The 11,354-nt window shown below is 58.5% G+C and overlaps 1 protein-coding gene across 1 annotated transcript; it reads right to left on the bottom strand.

Moving 5' to 3' along the window:
* Window positions 1-8,404: 8,404 nt before the first annotated feature.
* On the bottom strand, window positions 8,405-10,380 carry NEUROG3 (neurogenin 3). Its single transcript, XM_029059874.1, is given in 3 exon segments — window positions 8,405-8,743; window positions 9,740-10,104; window positions 10,107-10,380. Coding segments are annotated over 3 exon segments (978 nt in total).
* Between the last annotated feature and the right edge of the window lie 974 nt (window positions 10,381-11,354).

Below are 11,354 nucleotides of genomic sequence, written 5' to 3'. Positions count from 1 at the left end.
TCTTTCTCCGCTCGATAAATACGATTGAGTCGATTGAATGATTGGTCGATTGTCCTGCGGTTGGACCTGGCTGGGTGGCCACCTTCGAAAGAAGCGTGGTGGATGCCAAGGGGCCTGGAGACCCACTCTGATACAGCTCAGTGGCCACCTGCTTTCTGATTCAAATGGTCTCCCGAAGGCCTGAGAGAAACCTTGGGTCGGAAAGGTTGGAGTCCAGAGGCTAAGGGAAATGAAACCATCACCCCCCGAACACTGGAGAAGATAAAATGGGCAGGAGTCTTCATCCTTCATATAGAGTCACCATGGGTTTACCGAAACCATGGCAACCGATTCAAGCAATGATTAACCTAATAATGCCGAGGCAAAGGGGGAAAAGAAGCATTAGGGACCCCGAGGCAGTTACTACTTCTCTAGGAGCTGTAAATCTCCCTCCGTGGGTGCAGAAACAGATCCCAGACATCCTAAATCTCTAGATAAAAAAGAGTCTGGGAGGGCACAGTAAACTGGACTTTAGAGAAGAGCGCTAGAGCCGCACAAAGCCGGTCTTCTCCTGGAGTCTTAGAAGGCAAGGGAGAGTGAGGAGTGTGTGTTGTGTGTGTGTGTGTGTGTGTTGGGCGGGGTGGGGGACGGGAAGAGAGAAATAGATGAGGGTGGAGTTTCTCCTTAAAGTTATTGATGTTTCTTGGGTCTCCCAGCCTATATAATCATGACGGTATTTGTTAAGCGCTTACAGTTTGCCGGCCACTGTACTAAGCACTAGGGTGGATACAAGCTAATCAGGTGGGACACAGTCCCTGCCTGTCCCACATGGGGTTCACGATCTCGATCCCCATTACACAGATGAGGTAACTGAGGCACGGGGAAGTGAAGTGACGCGCCCAAGGTCACACAGCAGACAAGGGCCAGAGCAGGGATTAGAACCTGCAACCTTCTGACTCCCAGGCCCGTGCTCTAGCCACTATAGTCTAGTCACCCATTTGGTTAAAGGGATTAAATGACCTGAGCGGGGAGAAGCAAGGACTCAGGATCCCCGAATTACCCCCCCGGATCAAGGGGGACATTGCTAGAGAAGGAGCTGTTAGATTTCCTGCCCTCAAATTTGTACCCTTTTGTACACGCCACCCTCAGCCCCCAGCACTTATGCAGAGATCCATAATTTATTTTAATGTCTGTCACCCCTCTAGCTCCTTGCATAAGCTCCTTACGGCGGCACACCTGTCTGGTACTTCTCCCAAGTGCTTAGTAGAGTGCTCTACTCATAGTAAGCGCTCAATAAATATGAAGCAAGAGCACGGGCTTGGGAGTCAGAGGTCATGGGTTCGAATCCCGGATCTGCCACTTGTCAGCTATGTGACTGTGGGCAAGTCACTTAACTTCTCTGTGCCTCAGTTACCTCATCTGTAAAATGGGGATTGACGGTGAGCCTCACGTGGGACAACCTGATTACCCTGTATCTACCCCAGCGCTTTAAAACAGTGCTCTGCAAATAGTAAGCGCTTAACAAATACCAACATTATTATTATGATTGATCGACTGATAATCGGCTCCTGCGAGTGTTAATCAGTTCTCCTTAATAGATGGGAGAGAGTATCTATCAATTCTAGTATACCTGTACTCTCCCAAGTGCTTAGTACGGGTGCTCTGGACATAGTCAGCGCTCAATAATTACAACTGATAGATTGATTTTGGCTCCCGGGAATGCTAATCAGTTCTCCTTAGCAACTGGGAGATAGTCTGGGCTTCAGTCCAATGTCTACTTTCCACCACTCACCTCTTTGTGTGCATCCAGAGAAACCCCTCTGGCCTTGGAAAAAAGTGGAAGGTGGCATTCCTGCCCCCGTTCTCACTGGGAGATACTGGAGAAGGAAGTGGAAATTCCTCAAAAGGGAAGAGGGGAAGCTTGTCGAAAGAGTCATGATCATTGTTGATTAATTAATATAGTCTTGGTCTTACGCCGTCGAGTCGTCCCTGACACCGTGGACACATCTCTCCCAGAATATCCCATCTCCATCTGCAATGGTTCTGCCTGGGGATCCACTGAGTTTTCTTGGTGAAAATACGGCAATGGTTTACCATCGCCGCCTTCCGTGCAGTGAACTTGAGTCTAAGCCCTCGACTCTCTCCCATGCAGCTGCTGCCCAGCACAGGTGAGTTCAGGAATTAATGACACCTTTGATATGCCTTGTCTCTTCCCATCAGAGTGCTCTGGGCACTTTGCAATACTCAATTATGGATTATTCAAGGGTGCTAATTAATAATTAAGGCCCTTGTTAAGCACTTACTATGCACTTTCCACTGTTCCTAAGAGCTGGGGTAGATACAAGTTAATTCGATTGGACACCGTCCACGCCCCACGTGGGGCTCACACTCTTAATCCCCATTTTACCGATGAGGTAACTGAGGCACAGAGAAGTGAAGTGACTTGCCCAAAGTCATACAGCAGCCAAGTGGCGGAACCGGGAGTTTACAGATGGATTGATTGAACGACAATCCCTTCGTATAGTGCTCGGCATACAGCAAGTGCTCAATAAATACCTTGGATTGGTTGGTTGGTGATCTGGGCCCTACGCTTCTTTTCCTCTCTGCAGCCTGCCTCATGGACAGGTGGGTGACCCACCCATTAAAACGTAGGGAGGAGCAGGGAGTGATTCAAAATGATTCAATTCTCAGTGAAAGATAGGCTGGGAGAGAAGAAGTGGAGGAAAGTGAGAGCGGGTTCAATTTTAAATGAGATCTGGGGATAATTGGCAGATTTCAATGTTCTGTTTCCCCTGCCCACAGGGGTCTGGAGAAGTAAGAGTTAGCTGGGTGGGAGACCTGCAGTCATGGCTTTAAGCACAGCCTGCCAAGGCCACAGGGCAGAACCAGACCGAGCTCTGACCGTCTGCTGCCCCGGGGTCTTGGGGCCTTTGCAGGACTCAGTCTCTGGACCGTTGTCATCGGGATCGGATGGGAAAGAGGGTCAGGAGGGGGCCTGAGCCTCCTCAGTCAATCAACCAACCAATCATATTTACTGAGCACTTACCGCGGGAGGGTACAATATTTATTTTTCCTTTTTTTCACTTCATTTTTATTGTATCTGTTAGGCACTCATCATGTGCCAGGCCCCGGGGGTAGACACGAGATATTTAGGTGGGACCCAGTCCATGTCCCACATGGGGTTCACAGACTTAATCCTAATTTTTCAGACGAGGGAACTGAAGCCCAGAGGAGCTCAGTGACTTGTCCAATGTCACAGAGCAGACAAGCGTCAGAGTTGGATAACGAAGTTGGTAGACCCGCTCCCAGCCCGAAGAAAGTGTGCGGGCTGGGTTGTAGAAGGAGAGTAGTGAGGTGAGGTAGGAGGGAGCAAGGGGATTGCTTTAAAGCCAATGGTGAGGAGTTTTTGTGTGATGTGGAGGTTTCTGCGTCTTCCTCCCTTCATCCTTAATGATAATGATAATGATTATTAATAATAATAACGGTATTTGTTAAGCGCTTACTATGTGCCAAGCACTGTTCTAAGCGCTGGAGGGGGATACAAGGGAATCAGGTTGTCCCCCGTGGGGCTCACAGTCTTCATCCCCATTTTACAGATGAGGTAGCTCGGGCCCAGAGAAGTTAAATGACTTGCCCAACGTCACACAGCTCTCAAGCGGCGGAGTCGGGATTAGAACCCACGACCTCTGACTCCCAAGCCCGTGCCCTTTCCAGTGAGCCACGTTAAGCGCCCACTATGTTGCCGGGCACTGTACTAAGCGCTGGGGTGGATAGAAAAAAAACGGGGTTGGACTCAGTCCCGGTCCCACACGGAGCTCACGGTCTTCATCCCCATCTGACAGATGAAGAAACTGAGGCCCGGAGCCGTGAAATGACTTCGTGGCTCAGTGGAAAGAGCCCGGGCTTGGGAGTCAGAGGTCACGGGTTCTACTCCCGGCTCCGCCACTTGTCCCCTGTGTGACTTCACTTCTCCGACTCTCAGTGACCTCATCTGTCCGACGGGGATGGAGACTGTGAGCTCCACGTGGGACAACCCGTATCCCTCCCCCAGCGCTTAGAGCGGTGCTCGGCACCTAGTAAGCGCTTAACAAATGCCATCGTTATCATTATCATTGTTACTGTTATTATTATTTCCCGGAGGCACAGCCAACAGAGAAGCCGGGGAGGCGGGTTTGGAAGCCACAGCCTCCCCCCCCCCCCCCCCCGTCCCTGTCCCGGCCTCTCCCTCCGTGGGTCCCTGGGGTTGAGGGGGTGTCTCGGAGGGGGGGGGGGTCCTCGGTTTTGGGGGGGGGGGGGTTGGAGGGGGTGGTCGGGGGTCGGGCCGGGCCGGGGGCGGCGCGGCCTTTTCAGCACCAAGGCCAGGGCCGGGAGGAGCCGCCGCCGGCCGAGAGGGAGGGAAGGGGGGAAGGATGGGCGACAGAGGGGGGAAGGGAAGAATGGGGATGAAGGGGGAGGGAAGGAGGGAGGAAGGGAGGGAAGGAAGGAGGAGGAAGGATGGAGGATGGAGGGGGAGGGAGAGGAAGGGGAAAGGGGGTTAGAGAGGGGAAAGAGAGGTTAGGGAGGGGGAAGGGAGAGGGGAGGGAGGGGGAGACGAGGAGGGGAGGAGGGAGAGACACAGGTAGGGAAGGATGGGGGAGGGATGGGGCATGGAGGGGAGGGAGGGGAAAAGGTTAGGAGGAGGAGGAGGAGGGAAGAGAAGAAGGAGAAGTGGAGGAGGAGGTAGGGGGAAAACGGGAAGAGGGGGAAGGGAGAAGAAGAAGGAAGAGGAGAAGGAAGGAGAGGAAAAGGGAGGAAAAGGGGAGGAGGAAGGAGGGAGAGGAAGGAAGAAGGGAGGAAGGATGGGGAAGAAGGGTGAGGGAGAAGGCGGGTTAGGAGGAAGGAGGAGAGAGAAGGAAGGAGGGGGAGCGGAGGAGAGAAGGAAGGGGAGAGATGGAGGGGGGAGGGAGCGGGAAAGATGGGGAAGAGGGAAGGAAGGATGGGACGGAGGAGGAGGAGGGAAAAGGGAAGGAGGGGAGGGGGAGGAGAGGGAGGGAGGAGAATTGAGAAGGAGGGGAGAGGGGAGGGGAAAGGACCGGGGGGGGGAAGGAGGGGAAAGGAGGAGAGAGGAGAAAGGAATGGAAGGGAGAAAAGGAGGGGAGGAATGGGGAGAAAGAAGAGAGAAGGAAAGGGAAAGGAAGAGACGGAGGAGCAGGAGGTTGGGAGGAAGAAAGAAGGAGGAGAGAAGGAGGAGGGAGAGAGAGAAGGAAAGGCAGAAGAAGCAGCGTGGTCTGGTGGATAGAGCATGGGCCCGGAGTCGGGGACCTGAGTTCAAATCCCAGTTCCATCAAGTGTCTGCTGTGTGACCTGGGGCAAGTCACTTCACTTCTCTGGGCCTCGGTTCCCTCCACTGTAAACTGGGGATTAAGACTGTGAGCCCACGTGGACAGGACTGTGTCCGACGGCACATAGTAAGCGCTTAATGAAGACCTTAAGAAAAAGGAAAAAGAAAAAGAAAGGCAGGAAGAGTCAGAATGGTTACGAGAGAGTTCGGGGCTTTGGGTAGAGTGATGAGCGGGAAAAGAAGAGCGAGTGGGATGAGGTCTTCTTCTTCTCCCTGTCCTCCGAGGTTCCGGACGGCCGGTTTCCGCGGGTCACCTCCTCTGCGGTCCTGCATGCACACGCATTTATACCTCAGTACTGACACACAGCCTCCTCGGCTCCGCTCCTGTCGCTCAGCCGGCCCTTCGTCCTCCCTCGTCCGGTCCTGCTGGACCTGGCCGGGAGAGGAAATCCATCCTCGCCCGCAACCTCCAGAGGCCGAGCAGCCCGGCCCAGGCCCGGGGCCCCGCTAGTAATTTTTCAGGCTCCCGCTCTCGCTTTGCAGACATGCTCGGGACGAGGGAAGAAAAGGAGGAAAGGAGAAAGAGAAGAAGAGGAAGAGAGAAGAGGAGGAGAGGAGGAGAGGAGGAGAGAGAGAAGAAAAGGAGGTGAAGAGGAGGAGGAGGAGGAGGAGAAATAGGAGGAGAAGAAGGAGGTGGAGGAAGAGGAGAGGGAGGAGGAGGAGGAGGGAGAGGAAGAGAAGGAGGAGCAGGAGGAGGAAGAGAGGAAAAGGAGGAAGAGAAGGAGCAGGAAAGGAGATGGGGGGGGGAAGGAGAAGAAGAGGAGAAGGAGGAAGTGGAGGAGGAGAGGAGGGGAGAAGGAAGAAAAGGAGAAAGAGGAGGAGCAGCAGAGAGAAGGAGAAGGAAGAGAGAGCAGAGAGAGGAAGAGGGTAGGAGGAGAGGAGAGCAGGAGGAGGAGAAGGAGGAGGAGAGATGGAACAGGTGGAGGAGAAGGAGAAAGAGGAGAAGGGAGGAGGAGGAGAGAGGAAGACGGTGGCAAGTTGTATGTCGGAAAGCGGATGTGTGTCTCTGTACATGTGTGGATGTGTGCGAGCGCATGTGTGTGTCCGTGTACGTGTGTGGGTGTGTGGGAGGGCAAGCTTGGGTCCCTGCGGGGCCGGACGCGTGGGTCGGGGTACAGCCCGGAGACCTTCTTCCTCTAGCTCCCCATCCCCACCTCGAAGTCGCCCACCGAGGCCCCCGCTCTGTCCGGCCTCCCAGCCTCGGGCCGGGAAGAGAGCGCTATAAATCTACCTGCCGCCAACTGGGGAGAATGCGAGAGTCATGTGTCGCTGCTTTTCTGAAGCCAGTCTTCAACCAGACAAAGAGTCGGGGGCGCGTAGGGAGGCGAGGGACGCCGGCCGAGCGCTTCCTTCCGCGCCGCGCGGCTCTCACAGCCAGATGGGATGCCAGTTTGGGGAGGTGGAGGCAGGAGCTGAAGCTGGAGGGAGTGGAGGGGTGGGGGGGGCGCTGAGATCTCCCGGGTCCCTTCTAGTCCAAGCAGGCAAGAGGGCCCCCTGGGGGACCTTGAGACGGGACTGGGCTCGTTGTGGCAAGGAAAGCGTCTACCGACTGTGCTCTATTTTATATTATATATTGATATTATTTTCTATTTTAATATATGAGAAGCAGCGTGCTTAGTGGCAAGAGTACGGCTTGGTGTCAGGAGGTCGTGGTTCTAAACCCACCACCGCCACTGATCAGCTGTGTGACTTCGGGCAAGCCACTTCACTTCTCTGTGCCTCAGTTACCTCCTCTGTAAAATGGGGATAAAAAAATGACCCACGTGGACAACCTAATTGCCCGGTCTCTACCCCAGCGCTTGGAACAGTGCTCGGCACGTGGTAAGCGCTTAACAGATACCATAATTATTAGTATTAAATCGTCCTCTCCCGAGAGCTTGGCACAGGGCGCTGCACACGGTAAGGCGCTCGTCAGGACTGATTGGGTTGGGTTTCAAACGGGAGGGGGGAGTTCATCTCCGTGATCCTCTTTCTCATGATGATGTATTGGTTAAGCGCTTATTGGGGGGTCGAGGCACTGTTCTTTTATATGCCCGGAGACTGGATGAGGTTTCGGGGACCCCCTTCGTCCTCCTCCTCCGCCCCGTCTCGGGCCGGCTTTCTAGCCCAGGGACATCGGGGTCCACCCGGCTCCCCGCATCGCCTCCAAAAGCCTTCTGGAAACACTCTCCCCCTCTGGGAAGCGCGGAGCCCGCAAAACGCGGAAGGTGGTGTCTTTCGGCTGCAGCCCCAACCCGGAGGCGGCTGCGTTTCAAGGGAGAGTGTGGCCCGTTATTCCGCAGTGATTTGGGAGATTGCCCTCGGGAGCTGAGAGGGGCTGGGGGATCGCAGAGGAGGGTGGAACCCTGGTCCCCGGGCTAGGATTTCTCCCCTCCCCCCTTTTTCTCTCCCCCCCCCCCAAAAAATAAGTCCCCATCCTACCCTCGCCGGCGACGAGTGGTCTTCCACAGTGGGAGTTTTCTCGTCGGCTCACCGCAGCACCCGAAGCCTCCGGGGCCCCACCGATAACCCATTAATCTCTCGCTCCCAGATTACATTCCCGAGAATTCGACAACACTTTCCTTCATTCCCTTGTTTGCTCCCCCCCCCCCCCCTCAAGCCGGCCTCCGATTCCTGCCATTCCCTCGGGGAGGCTGGGAGGGAAGGGACGTTAAAAGGAGACAGGGAAGGAAAATGCAATCGGTTCCCTCCAGAAACAAAACAGAACAAAGCGATTTCCACGTCGCGCCCTGCCCTGCCCGGGATGTGCATCGTGTCCAGCTTTCTAGACCCCTCGCCTCCAAAAAGAGCCACCCGACAGAGCCCCTCTACTTGGTGTTTGGGGAATCTCAAAGCGTCGCGTAAGGGTAGGCCCTATCTTCTCGGCAGAGCATCAAGCCCCGTTTCGGGCCGATTCCAGAGGGAGGGGATGTGGGTGGGGCTGACTCGAGCCGTTTTTTGTGGCATCGCCCCCTCCCTCCCCCGCACGCCCCCACCCCAGTTGCCCATCCCCTCGAGCCTGTCCCGACGCGGATTCTCCTCTGTGTCCTGCGCGGCTGCATTGGATCACCGACTCTCCCTTCTGTGAGCTCCGGTGGATCGAGTGATGAACTGGGAGGGCTCCACCTCTCCAAAATTTTCTTCATCTCGAAGCTGGGCTCCCGGGAGGGCCTGGACTGAATCCAAGCGACCCCTGAGGGAACACGGAGGCCTTCCGTCCCCCCACGATCCTGCTGCCCCGGATCCGCCGCGGCCGCCGATCCTGCGCCGGATCGAGTCCGCGGAGAGGACTCCCTTTCGCAGGCGGTCCTTGCGTAAAAGCGCACCGCGCAGTAACGAGCGCACCGCACCTGGCTCGCCCCGCTGGGAAACAGATTCCTGCGACCCTCTCGGCTGGGTAAGACCCTGGTTGACAGCGAGCACCCCCTCCACCCCGCACCCCGAAATTTCTCTATCACCTCTCCCCGGTACGAGGCCCTGCGCCACGCTCCCCGCGTCTGGTCTCCACTGCAACTCGGATTCCTTCTCTGCGTTTATTGTCACAGATCGCTCTCCGGTGTCAAAATACTCTTCCGTACAAAATATATACTTTTTTAAGCCATGAACCTTAACAATAAATACAAAAGTGGTAAAAAAAAATCAATATAATTTACCGAGGCCGAGTCCCCAAAATGCACTCCCAGAAGGCAAAATAAAAATCGAGACCTGATTAGCAAAGACGCACAAAACCATCTTGTCCGGGAGAGAGAGAGAGAGAGAGAGGGGGGGGGGGATTCCGGCTTCCGCCGTTCCCGAGGAGAGAGGGGGAGGAGATAGAGGGAGAGAGAGAGAGAGTCAGGGACCCGCCCGGCCCCCCTCCCCCAGTTCAGCTCTGGCCGCGGAAAGTGCATGAGGAGAGGCTTCTCCGGGGATTAAGGCAAAGAGGTGGGGGAAAAGGGCAGCCGGAGGAAACGAAGGGGGAAGAGCGGCGGACATTATGCTGGAAAGGGAATGGGACAGCCCCCGGGGTGGTTGGGACGGACGGACAGCGATCCGCCACGGGGTTAGGGGACGCGGGGGATGGAGGGGGCGTGACGACAGAGACCTTGGATGTCTGTTTGGGGGGCCGGGTGGGACGGGGTGTGTGACGGGGGACGGGCGAGTTCCCGGCGGGCTCGACCACTCGGTCATCATCGTCCCTTTAGCTCCGATGGGGCAGTCGAGCGGTCTCCTCTTCTTGGCATCCGGGCCCAGAGCCGGGACCGGAGCGCACCGGCCTGGTGGTCCACCCTCCTCAGATCCGAGGGGCCCAGGTCTCTGGACCCGAGGGTGCGGGTGCGGGCCTGCGTCTGTGGTGGCCTCCAGCCCCCCCGTGCGCCCCCCGACCTCCCCCTCCCCCTCCCCCCCCCCAAAACACCCCACCCTTTCACTCCAGGCTGGGGAAGGGAGGGGAGCGGGGCGCAGAGCGGGCCCGCGGCCCTCCTCCAGGGAGGCGGCGGGGCTCACGCTGGAGGCGGGCGAGTAGAGGGGACCCCCAGTCGGCGGGGGAGACGCCGCCGGGGCTGCCCCTCTCGAGGGGGCCGGCGGGGCGGTCGCCAGGCCCAGCAGACTGTGGTTCGGCCATGCGAGCGTCTCGGTGAGCGCCCAGATGTAGTTGTGGGCGAAGCGCAGCGTCTCGATCTTGGTGAGCTTGGCGTCGTCGGGCAAGGAGGGCAGCACGCCTCGCAGAGCGTCCAGCGCCGAGTTGAGGTTGTGCATGCGCTTGCGCTCCCCGGTCGTTGGCTTTGACGCGCGGCTCGCCTCTGCTTGCTCAGGACCAGCTCGCTCTTGGTCCGGCCGCGTCCCCCTCGACGGACCCTGGCTCTCTTGGCCCCTTCCCGGTCCCCTCCAGGCGCCCCCTCCGCCTCCGAGCTGTCCGGGGGGGCCGGCCGGGCTGCCCGAGCCGGGCGACGAGGCGCGGGATGCCCCGGTCGGCTCGTCGTCGTCGGAGGCCCCCGGGGGACGGGGGCTCCCCGGTTCGCTGGACCCCCGGGCCCCCGGGAGCCACCGGGCCGCGCAGTCATCCGGGGCGCAGAAGAGCCGCCGCCGTGCAGGGCAGGGACGGGGACCCCCCTCGCCCCCCACCCCGGATCCGGGGGTCTCCAGCCGGGAAGCGGGGACGGGGACGGGGGACTCCTCTCCCGCGGCCCCGGGAAGGAGGAGGGAGAGCTTCGAGGCCTCGCCGCCCGCCCCGATCTCCAAGCGCTTGAAGTTTTACCTGGGCCCCCCGTGGGGCGGGGGGCCGGGAGAGGCCGGACCCCCGGGAGGGGGAGGAGGAGGAGGAGGAGACCCCGTTCGGGCTTCGTGCGCCCGACACACGACTCTCCCCGGGTTTTCCTATTATAGGGCGCGTCCGGGGCGGGGGAGGGGGGCGATTTCCCAGGTCCGGCGACGTGTGTCCACCCCACCCCGGCCACGCTTTATCTTATCGGCACCGGCCCGGAGCGTGCCTGCCCCGAGGCTAGCGGGCCCGCCGGCCAATCAGGGCAGGGGGCCTGGCCGGAGAGCCACGCGAATTCCCCCTCCCCTCCCCGCCCCCCGGGGGGGACAGCTGGATCCCGGACAAAGGACCGGTGGGGGTGGGGTGGGGGGGTTGGGGGGGATGGGGAAACGGTCCGCCCGCATCCCGGTCTCCAGTCGGAGTGGCCCGCGACCCGGGATCGAGGCCCTCTCGGCGCATCGAAGAACCTCGCCCGACGGGCCCGAGTCCCCTCGTCCCCTCGTCCCCTCGTCCCCTCGTCCCCTCGTCCCCTCGTCCCCTCGTCCCCTCGTCCCCTCGTCCCGCCCCTCCCACCCCTCTTCCCCTCTTTTTTCTTCCATCCGGCTCGGGGCCCCGGTTCAAGCCGGGGATAGACCGTGCGCCCGTTGGTAGGCGGGGACGGGCCCTCTCCGTCGCCCGATTGTCCACTCCTAGCGCTCGGCGCGGTGCTCTGCGCCTAGTCGGCGCTCAGTAGATACGTTTAGACCGTGAGACCCGTTGCTGGGCAGGGACGGTCTC

The sequence above is a fragment of the Ornithorhynchus anatinus genome, chromosome 3 (assembly GCF_004115215.2).
Source record: "Ornithorhynchus anatinus isolate Pmale09 chromosome 3, mOrnAna1.pri.v4, whole genome shotgun sequence".
Lineage (NCBI taxonomy): Eukaryota > Metazoa > Chordata > Mammalia > Monotremata > Ornithorhynchidae > Ornithorhynchus > Ornithorhynchus anatinus.
The sequence above is the reverse complement of the archived record's forward strand: the minus strand, read 5'-3'. Positions and strand labels throughout refer to the sequence as shown.